Raw genomic sequence first — 22,555 nt, forward strand, 5'->3', positions numbered from 1 at the left:
GTTTGGGATATATTAAGTCTCTTAAGGATCTGTGATTTTATTGTTTTCACCAAATTTGGGGAAATTTGGGCCAATATTTAATTCTTTCTCTGTGCCCTGTCCCCTCTTTCCCCTGGGACTCCAATTAAACATGTTAGGTTGTTTGATACTGTTCCACACGTCACTGACACTCTGGTTTTTTTTTTCCTTCTCCAGTCTTTTTTCTATGTTTCATCATGGATCATTGCTACTATTATACTTCTATATACTTATAGTTCAACAATCCTTTCTTCTGCAGTATCTAATCTGTTCTTCATGCTAACAGTGAATTTTTCATATCAGATATTTAATTTTCCATCTCTAGAAGCTCCATTTAGTTATTCTTAAATATATATTTTCCCTCTCTTCTCACTAAACCCATGTTTTTCTTAAAATACCTGAGCATAGTTTTAATAGTTTTTTTAATGTCCCTGAGTGCTTATAACATCATCTCTATTATTCCTCAGACTGTTTTTACTGATTGTTTTTTCTCTTGGTTATAGGTTATATTTTCCTGCTTCTTGACACTCTAATTTTTTATTGAATGATGAATATTAAGAATTTTATGTTGTTGAGTCTAGATTTTACTGTCTTCTTTTGAAGAACACGGGCTTTGTTATGGTAGGAGTTTGTTCCTTGTGTCCAGTTTGATCTTCTTGAAGTTTGTACTTAAACTTTGCTAGCCTAAGTCTGGAATAGCCTTTACTCTCAGGATTAGCCACATTACTGAGACATAGCCCTCTAGACTCTGTATCACTTCTCTGAGTGATGAACAAGGTCTCTCCATTGAAGCTGGCTGAAATGCAAATGCCTCCCAGACTTGAGTAAGCTCTGAGGAATGTTCAGTTCCCAGCTCCCAGGTAGTTCTTCATCTAAGCTTATGGAATTTCTTCTAGCACATCTACATCTTATTATTCAGTACAAACTAAATGGGGTCCTTACGCAGATTTCTGGAGTTCTTTTTTCTTTGTAGAGCCCACCTTTCCAGAACTTTGCCCCCTAATGTTAGGTGCCTCAGACTCTCTAAATTCTGACCTCTACCTCCTCAACTCAGCAAAACAGTTGTTCTCTGATGGAGTGCCCCTTTCATGTTCCATGGTTGAGACTGTCCCTCCAGGAAGAGGCCCAGAGTGATTGCAGGGCTCACCTCATTTGTTTCTTTTCTATGAGGGATCACAGACCTGCATTACCTGTTGTCCAATGTCTAAAACAACTATTTCATATATTTTATGTAGTTTCCTTTTTTTTTTTTTTAAAGATAGAAGGTTTAATCTAATTTCTGTCATTCTATCATAGTCCTTTCTTATATTTAAAAAACGAATCTTGGAAAACAGTTTGGCAGCTCCTCAAAAAGTTAAACATAATCATATGACCCAGGAATTCTACTCCTAAGTATATATTCAAACGAATTGAAAGGAGGGACTCAAATGAATATTTGTATATCCATGTTCACAGTAGCATGATTCGCAATAGCCAAAATTTGGAAGGGACCCCGTGTTCAACGAAAGATTAATGGATAAACAAAATGTAGCATATGCATATAATGGAATATTATTCAACCTTAAAAAGGAATGAAATGCTGATACAGGCTACAACATGGATCAATCTTGAAGATATTAAGTTTTGTGAAATAAGCCAAACACAAAGGACAGATACTGTATGATTCAATTTATATGAAATACCAAGAGTAGGCAAATTCTTTGAGACATAAAGTAGAATGGTGGTTGCCAGGGGCTGGGAGAAGGGGTGGATGTCAAGTTACTGTTTAATGGGTACAGAATTTTAGTTGGGGAAGATTAAAAAGTTCTGGAGATGGATGGTGGTGATGGTTGCATAACATTGTGAATATACTTAATGTCACTGAAATGTATACTTAAAAATGGTTAAAATAGCAAATTGTGTGTATATATATTTTACCACAATAAAAAAATTACCAAAAAAGAAAAATTTTCCATCTATAATAAAGAATTTCTGACAAATCTTTCAAGCATTCCAATAAAAATCTGACTCCAAAATTTGTGTCACACAGCACATAAATGTAACGCAGGATTACAAACTAGATCATTTTGGTATAAATTATAGCATTGGCCCAACTGGCAAAACTCAAATAAGATTTGAGGATTAGACAGTAGTAACTTATCATTGTGAATTTCCTGATTTTGAGGATCATACTGTGTTTACGTAGGAGAATGCCACTGTTTATAGGAAATACACATAAAAGTCCAGGGTGATGGGCATTAGGTTGGCAACCTATTCTCAATAGTACAAAGAAAAGAAGATTGTTTGTAATGGATTTGAAATTTTTCTCTAAGTTTTTTGTGGTTTCAAAATTTTAAAATAGAGACGAAAATATTAAAAACAATTGTGTAATATTATCACATTGATCTGGTAAAAGTAGAATTACCTACAGTAAAATCACAGTAAATCATGTGTTAGCCATAGTAAAAAGTTTAAAATTAAAAAAATTAAAAACCTTTAAAAAATAAAAAAAGGTAAAAAAAGGGATTGTATACAGTGAAGAATAAAGTCCCTCTTTCATACTGAAACTGTGTATTGCTTTACAAGACAGTAAAAGGGGAAAAAGACAAAACCAAGGTGAATAGAAAGCACATATATAAACTCACCAGCAAATGTCTGATAAATGGCCAGAAATCAATTCATACTTACACAATGGTTTTTCCAATGTGCAAAAATGATTTCTCTACAAATTCCCGAACACTATGGACTTCCCCAGTAGCTATGACAAAATCCTCTGGCTCATCATTCTGCAACATCAGCCACATAGCCTAGAAAGAGAGAGAGGCAAGTCCAAGTTAAAGTTGCACCCAGCTGCCACTTGAGAAATACAGTGGTATCAAAAACATGCAATTGAGGGGCACCTGTGTGGCACGGTGGGTTAAGCAACCAACTCTTGGTTTCAGCTCAGGTTATGATCACGGGGTCTTGAGATCAAGCCCCATGTCAGGCTCTGCTCTCAGGGTGCAGTCTGCTTAAAATTCTCTCTCCCTCTCCCTCTGCTCCCCCACCACACATGCACTCTCTCTCTCTCTCTAAAATGAATAAATCTGTAAAAAAAAAACACCCCATAGCTGGATATGGACATTGCTAAAAGGTAAACTGAGGCACATTAAATTCTTTTCCCCCCAAGAGTTTATTGGCGCATACATCAATTTGAATAAGTCAGCACTAAACCAAAGGTGGTTAGGAGCACTACACCAACAGGAACCAGGAGCGGAGTTTTCACAGAGTGGACACCGCAGCAAAGCAAAGCAATTATGGGATTGACTATAGTTTACACAGTTGCGTTATTTGAAAAAGCAGCGGTAGCTGTTTGTGACTGGTTGTTCTTAAGGTTCATTTTGTTGGATCTGAGTGCACTGACTCTGGCTTAGGTTTGGTTCACCTACACAGGCTGTTAAGGCATTAAAAATCACCAGTTTGACGGCCTCCTTGTTTGAATACTTTGACACGTGCAGCTAGAAAATGACCATGAATTTAACACAATATTCTCAACATCACAGTGGTGGTTCTCAAACTTTAATGTGCATCAGAATCAGCAGGGGCCCATCTCAGCATAGATGCCTGGGACACAGAAGGTCAGACTCGGTAGACCGGAGGACATGTTTTAGGCATCTTGATCGTCACACAGCGGGTTCTCGGGCTACAATTTAGAGGAACAAGATATTCTGTGGCAAAGAAACTTTCTACAGAATATTTAAGAAAAGAAGAGTTTATAAAGAATTGCCCGATTTTCCTTTATATCGTGGACGGAAGGTAAGAAAAAGTCATTTAAAAACAGATCTTCCTGAAAAGTAGAACCAAATTTCCTAACAATAAAGTTGGAAATTTTTCAGCATGTTGACATCAAAAAGCCAAGTAAATCAAGAATCACTGAAGGGAAAACAATAATGTAACGAACAGTACTGCCCCTTTTAAAAAGTTATTTGAGTGACACTAAGAACGCGCCAGCGGTCAGGATTCGTCAGGCAGCATTTCCAGGTCAAGTGCTCAGTGCACGCATCGCACCAGTGCACTTTTTCAACAGGGATGAGAAGTCAGTTGGGTAACAGTGCAGCTGTGTGTCCCAGATACAAACTGGTGGCAGTGGTCACAGCCCTGCTCCACTTGGTTCTAACCACTTTTATCAGTAGCAACGGGCCTATCGTTTCTACAGTTTGGAACTGTACACTAATTTCAATGATTTTGTTACACAGATTGAAGATGCAGATTAAAAAACACGAAAGTAGAGCTCATGTGTGACTGTAGCATACCTCTTTAAGAAAAATCCTAGCCAACAACAACCGTGTTTTACCTCATTCTCACCCACTTTTCAAAATAAAATAGGTAAAAATAAGGCATTTCATGAGAACACAGCCCCTAATATTATGCGTATCACACTCTGGTTCTAACATTTAAAGAAAACTGTTCTGGTTGGTGTCTCCCTCACTGCTGTTGGATAAGCTGAAAAATAAGCCGCTGAAGCCAATGGAGCAGCTTCTTTTTTCTCAGAAGATGCAACCCAAAAACACTCAATTCCTTTTTATTCATTGAATTTGTGGCATCCTTCTAAAGAATAATAAAAACAATAGATATTTATCTTTTACTTGAAGTTATTTCTTGCAAACATTTGTATTTTTGGTCAATTAAAAGACTTTTCAATCCTATTTTTGTTCTACGGAGGATGAGACTTTTGGTGGTTTTATGTACTTTGGAGGTGGGCACACTGGTGGGACAATGGCAGTAGATTCGGGTCAGTGGCACACTGAGAAGTGACTAACGAAGATGTCTTGGCTAGGAGAGAGTTTTGCTGGCATTCATGAAGTATCTGCAAGGGTCATTTTGCACTAAGAGATCACAGATGATGAATTTAGTCACAACACTTTAAAAATTCACACTAGTTAGATTAGTATTAATAATAAAACTTGATCTGTTTTTAAAAGGTATAAAATGCAAGATGTTCTCTTTATTGGGATAGTCCATGCAGCACAGAGTCTCCTAAATCTTTGTACCTCCCTGAATTCAGGGCCATTAAACATGTTCTGGGCTGAGGGGGGAGTGGGGTCTGAGATGCAGCCCAGCTCTGCTGGCCAAGCCCTGTGCCCGGCACCCTCTGCTTTTCAGGTCCTCACAGAGGTGTCTTTTGTTGCGGGCACCGAGGCACATGCACATTAGCAGAGGCCCAGTGGGGGGCTAGCTCCTTGTGTCTCTGTGTCTTGCACGTGCAGTTCCCGTGGCCTAGAATGCCCTCTTCTCTCTCCTCTCTCTGGAAACTCTGACCTCTCCTTCCAGATCCCACACAAGAGCCCCAAGTCTGGTCCTTGGAATGAATTCATATTATCTCACTGAGTTTCCGTGTGACCAATGGCACACAGTATTGTTGGCTTCATTGGGACTGAGCCTGCCCTTTGGCCACCCTTCCCCAGCTAAGCTGACCCTCCCATCTCCCCTGAATGTGTGCACACACGCACACACACACGCGCACACACACACACACACACACACACACTTGTTTTTGGCTTTCCTCAAAAATACTTTCAAAGTTTTTAGGAAAAACTAAATTATGCTTCTGGCTAGAATTTCTATTTGAACATTTTTCTGAGGGATTAGTGTATACACTTACATGTGTTTTACTCAAATTTCCATTCTAAAAATAACATTTAAAATAGGTCTTTCAGGACTGCTCTGCTTATTTTATTTCTTTTGAAACACTATGTTGTGCTAGAATGGTTTTGAAAAAATTACATTTTTAGTCATGTGAAAGAAAGCAAGGGCTTGCTAAAAATAAAAGGAGAAAATATGATTACTGGTTAATGGTGGATTACTTTAAACGCTGGGCACAAGTTCCCTGGAACTTGTTTTGTTCCCCGACAGGAATCTGGGGATCAGTAGGAGCCTCTCACTTTCACTAAAGTGAGTGCCAAGAATCTGCTCTTTTCTTTTCCATCAGACTATCTGCGGCCTTTGACCTATCAATTTCTAGGCATTTCCTCTAAAGTTCATATTGTACCAGACTCCAGTCTGGGAATGGGAAGGGAAAGGATATACAACTCCAGATTTATTTGTTATTACTGAATAGTTTACTGGTTTTAACAGAGAGAAAGGGCTTTGTTTAAATTTCCACTGAGCATAATTAATGGTTATTGACTGGTAAATGAAGAACAGGTGACATTCTGGATTAGAAGATAAATGATCTTGTGTTCTGGTGTGATAATGGGTTAGTAATTTGCCACAAAGCCGAGGCCCAGTGCATCCCATCATAATGCTACACCATGTCCAAGACACAAAGGCCCCTGTGTGAGAAGTACTCAGCCATTCACCTCCTTATACAGCTGCACACGTTGATTTGGTCCATTTATTCTCTGATGGACGGCACAACTGAGGCAAAAGCTCACCACTTCTCACCTTCCTGTTCACATGCTGAACATATGACCCATGACACAGCCAGGCCACAATCTGTGATCAAATCGCCACTCAGCTTTGGCTTCTGACTATAGAAACAATTTTGAGGTTACATGTTTTAGATGTCAGTCCTCTCTCTTTGTCTCTCAAGGAATGAAGGAGAAAAAACAGTCTTCCCACATTCTTTCAGTGCCCTTTAAGGATATGACTGACTTATCCACTTCCTCAGATACTTATTTACTTTCAGCCGTGACCTGATCACCAGTGCAAACAAAAAAATCTCCTGCTTTTTAATCCATCCCACAGGGAGGAAAGACAATCAGTTAAGGAATGTACCAAAGCTTTAGATTCTTCGACATAAAAATGTCCCTTAACGGCAAATGAAAAGTGCAGTTTTCAAATCATGTCTCACATTCATTTTGCTTTTAAGGTACGTGAAGTGGAGAAGAAATCTGATGCCATACCATTGACATCTGAAGGCCGAGTGTAGATAGTTATAAGTATTAGTTAAATTTGGACATGTGTTCTCTCGTAACTGTATAATTATAGATAGAAGCTATCTGTTCTATAAATCTAATTTAGAGAAGTCAAAATAAAACTGTACCAAATTTGAGTGGAAACACTACCTCCCATAATCTACTCTTCGGCCATTCAAGCCATGAACGCGGAAGTAGGCAGTGAAGGATCATGTCTCTTTCCTTGATTTGGTAGCTCTGGAGGCTGTTCAGAGCTGGACCAGTGAAGGAGAACACCCAAAGTACATCACCACAGACGACTAACTACACCTGATTCCATGCATGCCTTTTGGGGTGTGATGTGTGTTTGTCTTAAAAATCCGGACTCTACAATTGCTTCTACCTCGCCATTAACCTCCAGTTCGGTATCCAAGCCACAAACACTTATTAACTGAGCTGTCATCCATGAATAACAAGATTTGTTAATCAAGGTTATGTTTAACTATGTTTATTTGACTGGTGCTTTTTCAGTCTTGTGCTTTGTGCTTTATGCGCTACTGTCATAAAAACCTTAAAACAGAACTATATATATGTATATTTTAGGGGAGAAAGTTATGAAATAATTCTAATAAAAATCATAGGAATTTGGGGGCGCCTGGGTAGCGCAGTCGTTAAGCGTCTGCCTTCGGCTCAGGGCGTGATCCTAGTGTTATGGCATCGAGCCCCACATCAGGCTCCTCCGCTGTGAGCCTGCTTCTTCCTCTCCCACTCCCCTGCTTGTGTTCCCTCTCTCGCTGGCTGTCTCTATCTCTGTCAAATAAATAAATAAAATCTTTAAAAAAAAATCATAGGAATTTGAACAAATGGATATTAAAATTCCCAATTAAAAAATGTCAGTGGGGCTCCATTCACATACATTTTGTCTTTAAACTTTGTTCAGTAGCTGTTTTCTTGGTAACAGCCTGGTATTCACAGTTTGGGTCAGGACTTCAAGTAGTCTTGCTCTAGGTCAGGCCTTATGCTTTGCGGTACCCACATAGGTAGGTCTGAGGGTTAGCATGGGCGACTGCCCCCTACTCTGATATAGTTGGGAAACAGGTACCACGTGATTACATAAATAAAATGATACCAAGAAAATCATCTAACATAAAACCAGAGGCTGGCCTTAAGGACTTTTCAATCTATTAGTTTTCTTCATAGACAAAAATACTGTGGTTTGTGGATTCCTTTGATAAAGAGTCTTTCAGACATTTTAAAGATACTGAGTTACTGAAGAGGAAAAGAATGGTTAGATAATAAATTAATAAAAACAATGAAAACCTCAGAACACAATTTAGAAAGCAACTACTTTTGCTGTTAACATATTATTCTAGAGGGGCGCCTGGGTGGCACAGCGGTTAAGTGTCTGCCTTCGGCTCAGGGCGTGATCCCGGCGTTATGGGATCGAGCCCCACATCAGGCTCCTCTGCTATGAGCCTGCTTCTTCCTCTCCCACTCCCCCTGCTTGTGTTCCCTCTCTCGCTGGCTGTCTCTATCTCTGTCAAATAAATAAATAAAATATTAAAAAAAACACATATTATTCTAGGTTGATGTAATATGCAACACAAGAAAAAGGTTGTGTGAGAATCTGCCTTGCCCTTTGTGCTTTCATTCCAGCCACGTACACTGATCTACAAATTCCAAGGCTGAGGGTTAGTTTTTCTCATCCCTGGGCGAGAACTGAAAGCCTAAAAGCTCCTAGTCTTGCGTTAATCATCCTGAAATTAATTTTTCTGGCATACCATAAGCAGATTGAAGGTTATGTATTTATTTCTTCTATGAATCTGAGTATATTTCCCTCTTGTATCATTTCTTTTTCAGGCACACCAATTATGCTCATGTTGTATCTCTTTTCTGTTGTCTTCTATGCCTACTATACCTTATTTAATCATTTTTATGCTTGGTCTTTTCCATATTATTTTATGTGGTTTCTTCCTGCCAGTTCACCTGATTGTTTTCAGTAACATTTATTTTAAATTTTGTTGCTAAGGTGGCTTCAGTTTCTGGGACAATTTTTTTTTCTCTTCCATATCTTCCCTGATTACTTCCAGCTTAACTCTTTCATTTATTTTCTTTAAGCCCGGGGTCAGCAAACTTTTTCTTAAAAGTCAAGGTAGTAAATATTTTAGGCTCCTGAGCCATACGGTACCTAACACAAGTACTCAACTCTGCTGTTGTGGTGCGAGAATAGCCACAGACAGAACAGAAACAAATGGGCATGGCTGTGTTCCAGTAAAACATTATTTACAAACACAGTCAAATGGCTCATGGACTATAATTTGCCCACCTTTGCTTTTAGCAAACTGAACACAAACATGTTGCCTATAATTTTCTGAATCTATGGGGGACAATGAACGGAGCTCCAGTGATGCATTTTTCTTTGAATAATACTCCTTAGGATATGAGCTATTCATCTGTTTTGCTCCTTTTTTTCTCCTTGCAATCCTTTCTTCACTCCCACCTCCAGTATAGATCCTGGGGTAGCGCCTTTCCAATTACTAATACTATTGGAACAAGGTTGGATATTTGCTGAAGAATTATATGAGGAGGCATAGGAAAGCACACTGAGGCATAGGAAAGCAGTCTGCTGCTGCATTTCAAACTTCTCTCAAAACCCTCTCATCGAACTCATTACATTCTCTGCCCCAGGACATGGCTGCCCTCTTTTTTCAGCCCTTGGGTGGTTCATGTGGCTCGCAGAATAGTCCATCAATCATCAGGCTGCTATGGTGCTGTCTGGCAGTGTTGCTTCCTCTCTGCCCCTCCCCCGGATCACAACCTGCATCGTCTCTCAGCCACGAGGTTATGGCACTGACAGTAAAACTGGTTCCTGCTTCAGCAGTGTCTCCCTGCCATTTGGCAGTATCGAAGCGGGTATCTATAAAGATCGTCTCCTTTCCTATGTAATATCATCTTGTGTATCATCCATTTAGGACTGAGAATTAATTTGAGCAAAATTTACAGCTTGTATGTATGTTTAGCATAACATATTCTGAGTGAGTGCATAAGGAATTATTTTAAGCAATTATATATATCCCAAAATTATGTGACCATATAAATAATATATGAGAAGACTTTAATGAAAAATCCACATATAAATAAATCCACTTGTCTAATGCTGCTTAATAAGCCATCCTAAAACTTAGTGGTTTAAACCTTTTCATTGCTCAGGATTCTGTGAGCTAGGAATTTAGGAGGGTGGGGCAGATGGCTCATCTCTGCTCCCTGCGGCCGAGTGATCTGATTGGCCTCTCTCACAGGTCTGGGTCCTTGGTGCTAAATGTACCTCAGTTCTCCTTCACGTGTCCCCCAACCCTGTGATCTCTCATCATCTATCTCAAGCTTTTTTACAAAACAGAAGTTGCAAGGCCTCATGCAGCTGTGGCCTGGAAGTGACCGAGTCACTTCCTCTACATACTGCTGGCTATAGGGTCAGCCCAAATTCCAACAAAGGGGAAACAGATCTCCCCCTTTATGAGAAGAGTGGTAGAGTCACAGAGCAAATGGGCCTGCCAATGGGAGGGATTTTTGAAGACATCTCTAGAAAAAAATCTATTGCAAAGGGCTATCTTGTGATCACTATAACATAAGCTGATTATTTCAATATAGTAATGAAATGACTATGTTTGCCTTTGATATAAGTGTTACTGCGTCAGCCTGTAGTTTCTACATAGAGAGCTCCGTCTATCTTTAACATCGTGCAGTGTTAGGTTTATATGAGGGCAACAGTAATTCACAGACTAACACCTGGAATATGGAAACTCACTTTCAGGTCACTGTAATTTAACAAATGCTCTAACTTGGCCCTAACACCATTACTGTCACAACATACTTCCCAGAAGTGGTTGTTTCCTGGAGCGTGCCCAGCCACCTACCTCAACCAGGTGTTTCCAATTACCTGTTCCCACTCGCATACCCAGGTAAGCCATTCTAGAATTAGTTCCTGGCTCAGCAGGAACAATACAAAAGCTGTGGGCATGCAGCAGGAAGTTACTTTATACTCATGACCACCTGATCGTCCATCTCCCTGCTCGTGGTTCCTGGCCTAAACATATTCTTGGGAAGCCAGCTCTGACTTCTGTGACCTCATCCTTCAAGCCCATCCTGCCACCTGGTTCTGCCTCTCAGTCTGACTCTGACCTTTGGAATCCAACTTCTGGGCTGGTTCTGGGCTCCCTGAATAACAGGTCCTAGCGTTGTCATAGCTCTCTCAATTCCAGGTTTGATAATCATTGTTACCAGTAAATCAAAACTATAGACACACCATATTATGCGCATTAAGGGAGATGTAGATAGGACTTTATAAGCTTAGTTTAAAACAACACTGCCCAATAGAAACACAATGCAAACCACATATTGAATTTAAAAATTTCTATTGGCCACATTAAAAAAGTAAAAAGGTGAAACTAATTTTAATGTTTTATTTAACCCGATATATACAGTATGGTATCATTTCAATGTAAAATATTATCAAGTTATTCTACATTATTTTTCTGTGTCCTAAGTCTTTGAAGTCCAGCGTGTATTTTGCATTTATAGGCCATATCAATTCAGACTGGGCACCTTGCGGGTGCTCAGTAAGCATACGCGGCTAGTGGACCCTGCACCGGACAGGTCAGGGCTGAAGAGTCGGTCGTCCTCTTGTAGGGAAGGAGAGTCCACATACTATGTGATGCACTGCCCTAATTCTGTTTGCTCAACCTGTCAAAGATTTTGGTAGGGCTTCATGGAGAAGGCCTCCTCATCTCTGCGGCAGAGCTGGAGGAATAATCCTCCTCTCCTCCCTCTTTTGTAATTGTCTCCACCTCCTGATTTTCCCTGTACCGATTTCATCAGTGATGGCAACCAGGAGACAGAGAGCTTGAAAAGCAGTCTAACTAGCTCCTAACTTATGATCACCTATATTTGAATGTTTGCCTTGTCCACGTACAAATGGGCAACAATACCACATCTCTAGGTATTTATTCTCCAGTTAGCATAGCTGGGGAGTAACTACCTAGAGAAGCACTTATGGATATGTTGAAAGGCAGTGCTGAAGAGAAGAGGCAGGAACAAATTTTAGTGTGCATTAGAATCATCCATACAATTAAAACACAGATCGCTGGCTTCCTCCAGCCCAAGGGTTTTTCATTTAAGAGCCCTGGGGTGGGGCCTGAAGATTTGTATTTCTAAGAAGTTCCAGGGCTAAGCTGAGGCTGCTTGTCTGGGGACCACACTGAGAAACACTGCTTGTTGTGGCTAGAGCTCAAACTTGGAATTGGACCACCTGTGTTTAAACGTCAGCTCCAGGACTTACCTGGTAACTTCTGGCAAGTTCCTTCATCTTCCAGTTCCTCAGACAAATGAGAACAATAACAGTACTTACCTCATAGGGTTGTTTTTAGGATTAAATAGGTTAATATAGGTAAAGTGCATGGAATAGTGCCTGGGATATAGTGAGTCTTCAAAGACTATTACTTATCATGATGACAACGATAATTATGTAGCCTTCGAGGGTTATTGGTGCCTGGGAGGATCTAGTTTCTCTCAATGATCAAATTCTTGCACCCATATACGGCATGGGGAGGGAAGACTGAAAGGGTGGAGTGAACTTAATCCTGATTCTGTTAGTCAGAGCCACAGAATTTTATAGCTGGAAGGGACCGCAGAGATGTTCTCATCCAATTCAATTCATTTTAGAGGTGAAGCAACTGAAACCAGGGAGATTATGTGACTTGCTTAAAGTCACATACCTCGTTAGTGCCAGAGCTGGGAGTAGACCGTCAGTTCCACTTTTAGTATTCTTTTTAGTGCATTAGGTGAACATGCATTTTCATGTAAAAATTCTATTAGAAATGGCTGTTAGGAATCGCTGCATGGACTTCTGTGGGATAACCTAGTACTGTTAGTCAGTCGATATTCATGGAAAATTTGGATGCCAGGTGCCAGGCATTCTGCTAGAGTCTGACAATATATCAGGAAGGGATAAACAAGGTAGATGTTGTGCCTGGCTTACGGACCGTCAACATTTATATACGAAAAGTGTTTTAAAAGTTTGACATTTGATTTAAGAAAGCACTTCTGAGACATAAACTCCAGGTAGTAGCCAGAAGACATCAGGCATGGAAACTTTCCAAAACCTTTCTCCTAAGCAAGACTATCCCTACCCACAGCTCTTGCTGAGTGAGTGAATCAGGCAGCCATATTTAAGCCTCATGACCTATCTCTATACCTCCTCTCCTTCCCAACTCCCTTATCATGGATGGAGACCTGACATATTCTGGTCAGTCAGTCTCAAAAGAGTCTATAGGAGACCCAGAGGCTGAATGAGTAGTACAGCACTGAACCCTGGGACTGTATGACTGCCACACAGAGTCAGCCAGCCCCACTGAAGCCAAGGGGAGGCCTGTAGAGGAAGCAGAGCCAAGCACAGAGACATATTTGGGTAGAGGAGTGGGAAAGACAGACTACAAGGCTTGGGGGGCAGTGAGGGGAGAGATGCACAGACACACAGGAAAGCAGATTTCACTTCCCAGTTCCTGTAAAGTATCCCAACACTCTTCATGATAAATCCCTTTTTACTCGAATTTCTCCAAGTTGGTTTCTGCTCCTTGTGCCAATAAACTCAGATGATGACAGCTGCAGATGGAACAAGACTTTCAGAACTTCGCTGAGTCTGAGTGCATGGGACCAATCATGTATGAGGCTCTGTACTCAGTGCGAGAAGGCAGTTCCAAAGGTGATAAGGCACCGTTAGAGACCTTAGAACCCGCACAGAAGACTGCCAAGTGCCCGACCGCAACCAAAACAACATAAGGCCAAGGGGATAAATGCTAGCAGGAAAGGAGGTATGGGAGCACAAAGGAGGAGACGATTACTGCACAGGAGAGGAGTAGGAGAGGTCCAGAGAATTCTTCGTCTGTGTTTTAGTCCCAGCAAGCACTGTTCACTGCCCATTCTTGAGCTCCTCTAAAGACTGCAGGCTAGGAACATGCACCATCTTTCTAACTTGGAATTAGTGTCCCATCTAACTTGCTCATTTAAAGTCATTTCAAATGTGTTTCCCCACAATGTCCTCATTCACGAAAATCAGGATTTCAAATTAAAAGTCACTCTCTCACTCCATACTCTTAAAACTATACTTGAATAGATGTAGACTTTATCATTATGCCTTTAATTTTTGGTTGCTAAATATAAAAATATCCCAACAGAAACAGTGCTGTTCTTCTGGGAGGTCGAATTGCGCTTATGGACTTGGTCTTATCCACGAGCATAACGTTTCTGTAATCATAATTACTTCCTAGATGCTGCCTCCGGAATGTCCTTGATTGAAAGAGATGAAAAGGGAAGCGTTATATTTAAGACACCATTTATTGCAGCAGCAGTACTGGAACCTAGTGATACAGGAGAAAAGAAATTTCACTATGTTTAAAAAGCAATAATTTAGGGACAACTTCCCCTTCAATAAGGGCCCCTCCACACTACCGAAAATTGAACAAAAAGCCCCTTTGTGTTCTCCAAATTAAAAAAATAAGAGAGCTCCTAAAAGTTCAATTATTTTGAAAACACATAGATGGTGACAGGAGATTTTCTGGGGAGTATTTATAAATCTGGATGAAATCTAGAAAAACAAGCCTTTAATACATTGAATTAACATTTTCAAAATATTTAACTTATCAAGTATTTGGAAATTCCAAACTGTCCAAAAAATATTTTAAAAAATCTTTAGCAAAGCTTACCTCACATTATCAGACTCTGGAGAATAAACATTTATTTTTGGTGACTAAAATTTCCAGTAGTCTGACAAGTATCAGTGACTGCTCGAGATCCGTTATTAACAATAAAAAATTGTCTATTACTACACAACACCATAAGTAATGTCATTTAGCAAACACTAAAGGTCAAGAGCCGAGGAGCAATCTTTTCTGTTAATATAACACAACATTTTTCACATTCATTTCATATGAATGAACAATGTCTTCATTGTTTTCCTGAACACTAATTTAGTGTTGTATTTTTTTGCTTGTGTCAATGAGTGTCAAAATATTGTTCTTTAAATACATGAAAGTATTTGCATAGAGCTTTAGTGCTGATCTTTAGATGTTAGCCAGGGGCAAAATAAAACAGAGAAGCTCCAGTTGAGAAATCTCACTAGCAATGAAAAGCAAGAGTCTTTAACATATTCTGCTTTTCTGCCAATTTTTTTTCCCAGTACACAATGGTTTATTTACCCCACAACTGGTGAAATTAAAAGTAATGTCGAACACAACAAAACTATACCTCGACAACAAGATGCAAGTATTCCAGTTCCCTAAAAATGAAACAGAAAGTTTGCAAGGAAGAATACAAAAACCCTTAAGAGGAAGTTCTAAGATCCTGACATGAATTAAAATACAATACCATATAAACCGATTACAGAAAAGCCAAGAGACACAGCGTATTTCAACAAGGAACTGAGAAACAGATGGATAATTTTTATTAAGTTATACCTTGCTGCATCATCTCATCATTAAATGCTCAATTACCTGTAATGGTTTGCATTTATCCCAGTTATTAAGAAAAATAAAGCCACCACATTTGCTGTCTCTTCAAAGGTGAGGAGTCCACAACCAGGTATCTGATGCGGTTTTCGATTCTGTTTTTTCCCTCCCTAACACTAATTATCTTGCCATCGTGGAACTGCCCTCAAAGACAAAATGCCCTTTCACAGAAGTGCAGGCTCCAGCTGATGGGTTACTCACTATGAAACTGAAGGGCTGTACCCTGGTTGCGGTCAGGAAAGAGCAGTCCCAGAACTCGGTGCCAGGACAGGCTAGTAAAGGCCACGCTCGCACCGCGAGAAACCAGACCAGCCTTTCAAGTCAAGTGTTGGCTTGTAGACATATAAGTTAATCAGCTATGAAATAACCACCACAATGTTCTTATTGATCACGAAGGGCTTATGACGCAACTCTTGGCCAGGAGAGGATCTGTGCTTCATTCTTTCAGTCTCCAACTTTCAGAGAAAGAGGGAGCACTTTGGGAGCGGTGTTTACAAAAGACAGATGCTAACTTCACGATCTGAGCCTTCCTAGGAAGATGTGCAATGCACCGGGTCTTCGAAATGGAACATACTAAAGCCCTTACATTCATATTCCTATTACAGTTTTTCAAAGAACATGATAGTGTTCCCATTTTGTTGCACTTACGAAGAGTCAAATGGTATTTAGAACACCTCAAACTGATAACATTTCAAAACAAATTTTTAAATGTGTTCCTGGAAGTCTTTTTTCTTCACTGTGAGACACTAGGTAATACTGGTAATTTTGTTTTAAAGGCAATGTTATTGATTTAAAGAACGGCTACTGAACACGAATTTAAGCAGCTGGTAATTTTGAAGGGCTAAGATGTGTGCAGGCAGAATGTTCTGCAGTATACTTTGCTCTTGAAAATGAGCAAATCTTCAGTTCCCATTCCTACTAAATTCTTTCTAAAATCATAGAGGGAAAAACTAAAGTGGATGAGGGTGATTTGTGCCATCAGAGCTTTAGGACATATTCTAAGACGTTGCTATCTGTGGGCCATTGGATCACCCACAGACGTGACAATAAAATAAAGAATCCTTTCCCATTAGGCCAGCTCCATCATTCAGGGGGTGTCTTCTGGAATAAATTCTCTTGAACAAAATTAAAAAAGAACAAACTCAGTACAAAGTCTAGTGAGAAGACTGTAATAAGTGGGCTGAAGAATCAGTGAATTAAGTCTTTAAGAGAGACATTCAGTAAAGCAATTCTCCAAGGGCATGGAGATAAATTCCCAGTGTCTCCCCACAAGTAAACCAGCTGCCAAGTGATAAATCCTTTAGTCCCAGTGCACTATCCTCACTATCTGGTTAGGCCTCCAGAAGCATGTGTCCACAGACATTAAAGAGCTTGGTCAGTGAGAGAATGAACATGCTTGGCTGTAATGACAGTTACACAATTGTTCCTGCCTTTTTTTTTTTCTTTCAAGTAGATTGCCTATGTGTGACTGAGTCCAGAACAAACAGGGATGGAAAAAAAAAAAAATCAAGCATTGTATTTCTAACAGTGAAATGGACTGCAGGTTTACCCTAGAGGGAACATCCCAGCCATCCTTCTGGCATGATGACCTACAAAGCAATGAGAACCAGTTTGCCAGTTTGCATGACTCACTTCTGTCTCCAGCTCAATATTAGACTGGTTTAAAACTTTGCTAGGACCACTGAGAAAAAAGGACAAGTATTGGATATTTGCTGGTAATGGTGAACAGTGCCCCCCGCCTGGGGGGCATAGACGTCCTGCCCGCTTGGAGGAAACAGCGCCACCTGCTGAAATTCCAATCTACTTTAGCTGAGACATCCGCTCTTCCCCAGCACCCCACCTGCCAGTTTGGAGGGTCTGTAGGAGAGCAGAATGTGGCATCACAGAACTGCCTGCTTCTTATCTGATTTAGCTCCTCACAGTGCTACTAGAGGTGGAGGTTAAGACTGAAGGAGTGAAGGAAAAAAAAGGTGTTTTTTTTTTTTTTTTTTTTTTAGATGATCTTATTCGCAGCAGTAAACAGTGCTTAAATCTTAGGAACTTTTTCTCTGAGCACTTGTGTACTTTCATATAAGACAGGAGACAATTATTGAAAGCTGGGCCTGTGGTGTGAGACTGAATACAAAAACGCACACTCAAAATGAAGCTCTGTAGATGGATGTGAGAGCTGAGAGAATCGCAGGGGCAAGGGATGAAGGCCTTATGTTTATTCGTCTTTGCAAAGGAAGTGTTTTTACAGGAAAATAGGCAGTCATAAAGGACAGTCTTAATGTTATGTAGTGAAAAGAACTCGGACAGAAGTCCTAAGACTCTGGACTTGTCACTTTAGGTAAGCCACTTATTTCACTCTCGATTTTCTTGCCCAGGTTACAGGGTTTTAGGTATCCCAATAGACAGTCTGTTGAAAGCACTTTGTGATCTACTCCATGTTATTGCTATTGCAAACGATAATATTATTGGAGAAAATTCCTGGGTTAATGCCTACAAGATCAGTGTTCCATAACGATCACTGAGATATGATGTGATAATTCCATAGACTGTTATTATACTTGAAACACAGCATTTTTCAGTGCACTAATTTTTTTTTAAAAAATGTGTTTTAGAACGGAATCTGGGGTTTCAACATTTCCATTCTTAAGAATTTCTGATTCCTTGCCCAAAATAGGTCAGTTATATTCAAGTTTTGAAAGAGCACAAAAATCCTGGTCACTTAGATATTTGTCTTATATGTGGGTTTCTGCTATTTCAGGAAAGTAGATTTGTGTTACACAGGTAGATGTTTCAGAGGGGCTTTAAGTCTTTATTTTTTTCTGAATAATTAGCTTCATTAATTGTTGTTAGATAGTGTTCCTTTGTTTAAGTGTTCCTAAATAGTAAAAAATTGTTGAAGTTTGTTTCCAATATGATTCTCGATGAAGAAGAAAACCCATTAGTAGAGCCTAAACTGAGGAGTGATCAGAAGATTTAAAAAATGAAATCTTTAAAGAAACAAAATAAGACCTTTCAAAAGAGATCAGTTAACTGGAGATTGTGCTTTCTGGAACTGGATCCTAGCTTAAGCATAATAATAGGTCTAACGCCATCTTTTATTCAACATCATTTCCCTAATTATCTTGGTCTAAGTGTTTCCAAACTTTACTGTTTATTTTGGCATCAGGAGCTTCTACCTCCACTGGCTCTCTTCCTAGAGCGGGGGATGGTGTCAACATGAAGGTTAGGTGGGAACACAACCCATTAATAGGTAGCAAGAAGGCTGTGATCTGAAAAATTCCTCCAAACGGATAAGAGGGCACTAGAGAAGAGTGAATTAAAAGACGGATGAAGTTAGGGCCTCCATGAAAAGCTTCCTTTGCCCCTAGTTTCAATGAAAATCATCAGAAGAGCTTCCTAACATTTCTCACAAGGAACGTCGTGTCATCGTCTTATTTCACAGATGGAGAAACTGAGACATGCTGGGGGAATGACCTGCAAACGGGTCACGCGGCGGCAGAATGAGGAACAGAAGGCAGATTTCCTGATGCCCGTGCCAGTTTTCCACCCAATCCACCCCGTCTAAATGAAACGGCAGAAGCTTAGTTTTGATAAGCAGCCCCATGAAAACACGTCCTGTGCCAGATGCTCTCCAGTGCCCAAGACACTCCCCGATGGTGGGTTAGGGCTCGAGGCCCTTTAACTCTTTCGGCTCATCCTGGCTTAGGAAATGGCAAGACAGTGACGGGGCTTGGGGTAGGCATTTCCAAGACCCACACAGGACCCTCCTTCCTTCCCCACTTTTCAGCCTTAACACCAAGGGATTTTGAAGCCTTCAGCCTGGTTTCTTTGAACATCTCTAAATCCCCTTATTAACAACTCTACTTCAGATAACAAGGGCAAGTGTCCTCAGACTGGCCCCACAGACTGACTGACTGCACTTTCAGAAAACTAGAGAGGTAAAAATGGGAGGGGGATTATTGGAATGATTCTTATCTTTACAAAGACTCTCTGCACGGTCTGTTGTACACAATACTCCCTCAGTGCCTCGACATGTTTGAGTCTATGATAAATTATTATTATGATTTTTTTTGACAGAGAAAGTAAGGAAATTAGGAAACCTATGCTAATGTGTGTTGAATCACTGGAAACCGAACAGTGGCAAAGATCACAGAGCCGTGGCGAGTTGACAGGTTCATTTGGGTTTTAGAGATATGAAAACTGGAGTCCAACGAGGTACTGCAGATGGCTAGAGACAGGCCTAGCCCTGGAGCCCACACCTTCCATCTTCCAGGCCAACCCTCTTTTCAGATCCCCATGTAGGAGATAAAAGCATTTGAGAATCATATTGTGAGCCAGTGAGGAAATGAGTATATTTGTATATCAGCATTTATCCAAAAATTAGGAATAACTTTCAAGTGAACAAAATATTTTACTTTGAAAAATCATTTCTCTTTTTTGACAAGGCACTGGAAAAGGGGTCCCTAACTCTAATGCCTTCAAGGCCCCCTAGCTGGGTTCATCCCCCTTGTTCTGGAGAGTACTGCCTTTCTTCTAGAAGGGACAATAACTTCACTCCAGCAGACAGTTACCATAAAGGGATGTAGAACCAGTCTTGCCAGATCTTCTGGTTACATAAATGAAGTTGCAAATCTGAAATGCTAAAAACTGAGAGTTATGTTTAAAAAAAAAACAAACCCAAAACAAACAAACAAACAAACAAACAAAAAAAACCTCTCAAATTCTGTTAGCTTAAGAAATTTAATACATTACCTAGACTAAATAAGGCATACCAATGAAGCCAGATCTGAGGTCTGCCTGTTTAGTAATCTGGCCCAAAGGAGTACCCCAATAAGGTTTTTTCTTTTTTATTTTCCTTGGGGAATTCCGACTTGAGTGTAAAATTGAGCAAGCATCTCCAAACTTTCTTCTAACACCATTACTGCAGGGCACACTGAACTTTATTCAACTTATTAGAAAATAAAACTATACCAGAAAATAAACTATAAGATGTAGCTCCTTAGTTTGTTTATAATATACATAGCACACTTAAGAATAGTCTTGTTTTTCTACTTTTCTGAAATTCTTCATATAGAAAATATAAACCACAAAGAGAATATTATTTTAAAACCGGAAACATATTTTCCAATCCCTCTTCACCCCAAATTTCATTAAATGCACAAGAGAAAACATCCTTTGTCAAATAGTTAATATAATTACAAAATAATCAGTTGCAGAGGTCCTATATAAAAACAACAACAACAACCCTTAAACTGCATTCATAAAAAAATCAGGAAACTCAGTATTTGCGAAATAAAAATACCAGCTTATCTAAAGTAAATTTGGGGTTAAGAAAAAAGGAAAAAAAAAAAAAAAAAAGAGCCAAGCAAAATTCAGCACTAGTTCCATCCTCTGCTCTGTCCACCTTTTTGAATGTACTTCAGATAACAACAAATGATAAAGACAGAAAGTGCTATTGCTAGACCTCCCCTGAATTCTTCTCGGAGCTGCCACCTCTCCCAGTCCCCAGACTGACCTCTGAGTCAAGCCAGATGGGACTGAGAGAGACGTCAAGCAAGTGCTGAAAAGGTGACTTGAGTATCTGGCAGCTGAGTCTGGAGCGAGTTTCTCTGCAAATTCTCTGGGGGTTGCTGCTTTCCAATTTCTCAGGAATGTTTAATTCTCCTCATCCCTTCACCGAATCTCTCTCTGGAGAGGTCAGGGAAGCCTGTGACATCCCCGGAGGGCACTGCCTGACTAAATTAGCATGAGATAACTTTGGACTCTCTTCCAAACATGAAAATACAAGGGAGAGAATTTCATTAAAAGCAGAAGACTAGGTGATCCAAGTTAATCCCAGCTCTAAGCTGCCGTAGAAATGCTCAGTGTTTATGTTTCACTCCCCTCTCTGTGACAGAGCTCACCAACTATAATGCCAGTGATGCTAAGTGTCCAACTTGACCTCAGCTGACCAAATCTTAGCTTCATAATGAAGGGAAAATGTGGGTTTGCTGGTGTTAAAATGAGTATTTACCCTGTTTATGGGTTACTATATGAAGCAGTAAGATCCCAAGGTCAAAAATAAATATTTCAATACTTCAGTCTTTAAATATCTTTTAAATTAGGAAACAGGAAACTTTAATAGGTAACATGAGTCATTAACCATATGTAGGTGTGTAAACATGGGAATATCTAATGTCAGTTCAGTAAGGCATATAATGTCATAGGGACATGCTTTCTATTATATCTACAAATATTTGAGAGAACACATTGTAAATATTTAGAATGACAGTATAATTAATAAGATCTGTTCAAAAAGTGCAAGGATAACCATTTTAACACTTGCTTCTTAAAAATTTAATTAGGAGAGTAGCTCTAAAAAGAGGCATCAGTGCAGCCTGTCTATGAAATAGGACCAACACACTATTAAAGAATTCAGACTTGGATGCATATCTTGGAGCTCTTCTGCTTCAACCAAGAAGTACTATGTTTACTAATTCTTTGATGAATAAATGTTTCTTGTTAGCTACTACACCATCAGGTTACTGTTTTGCTTTGATTTAAAAAATCTTTCATGTCTTCTGAATATTCGTAATTTATTCATCTATTGACATTTTGCAGACTAAAAGTGATGCTGTATGGTTTTAAACATTTTGTGCACCCACTTTTAGGCATCTTTAACTTTGGATTCCCTTTAATAGTCCTTGACCATTGTAAGAGATAAAAGGTATAGAATAGTATGGCCCTGGATGAGGGATAATGGCTTACTTTGCCTGATTATACTACTTTCTACTACAGACAGCAAAGTACTCAGTAACAAAAATTATTTGCTAGTATACTGTACTTCGCATTAGGTTATCTACTGCTGTAATTTGTTCCTAGAAAAGTCCTTTTTTTTGACCTAGTGATTCTGTGTAATATGCCCCCAATTGTTTCACTAAAGCCTCACAACAATGACTGATGCTAACTGAATACATAGCATACGATGGCCAATGCATCTTGTATTTATGGAGATTAAGAGGAAATAGACTCTACCCTTAAGAACACCCACAGTACAGAAAGTATGCAATGTCTTATGAGGAAATAATGTTCTTGACTGTCAAAAGTTGGGTTAGGAAACTCAAAGCTGGGGGTAATTTTTTTTTCTTTTTTTTT

At 39.6% G+C, this 22,555-nt stretch overlaps 1 protein-coding gene across 2 annotated transcripts in view; it reads right to left on the bottom strand.

Annotated features, from left to right (window-relative positions):
* The window catches only part of GMDS (GDP-mannose 4,6-dehydratase), a 596,023-nt gene that overhangs the window by 116,534 nt on the left and 456,934 nt on the right, over positions 1 to 22,555 (bottom strand). For both annotated transcript variants that reach the window (XM_087858114.1, XM_045811502.2), the window contains one exon: positions 2,686 to 2,804. In XM_087858114.1, the coding sequence (XP_087714240.1) occupies positions 2,686 to 2,804 (119 nt within the window). The remainder of the gene's footprint in view (positions 1 to 2,685; positions 2,805 to 22,555) is intronic.

Source organism: Ursus americanus, chromosome 32, assembly GCF_024610735.1.
Source record: "Ursus americanus isolate L20-20 chromosome 32, mUrsAme1.1.p, whole genome shotgun sequence".
Classification (NCBI taxonomy): domain Eukaryota; kingdom Metazoa; phylum Chordata; class Mammalia; order Carnivora; family Ursidae; genus Ursus; species Ursus americanus.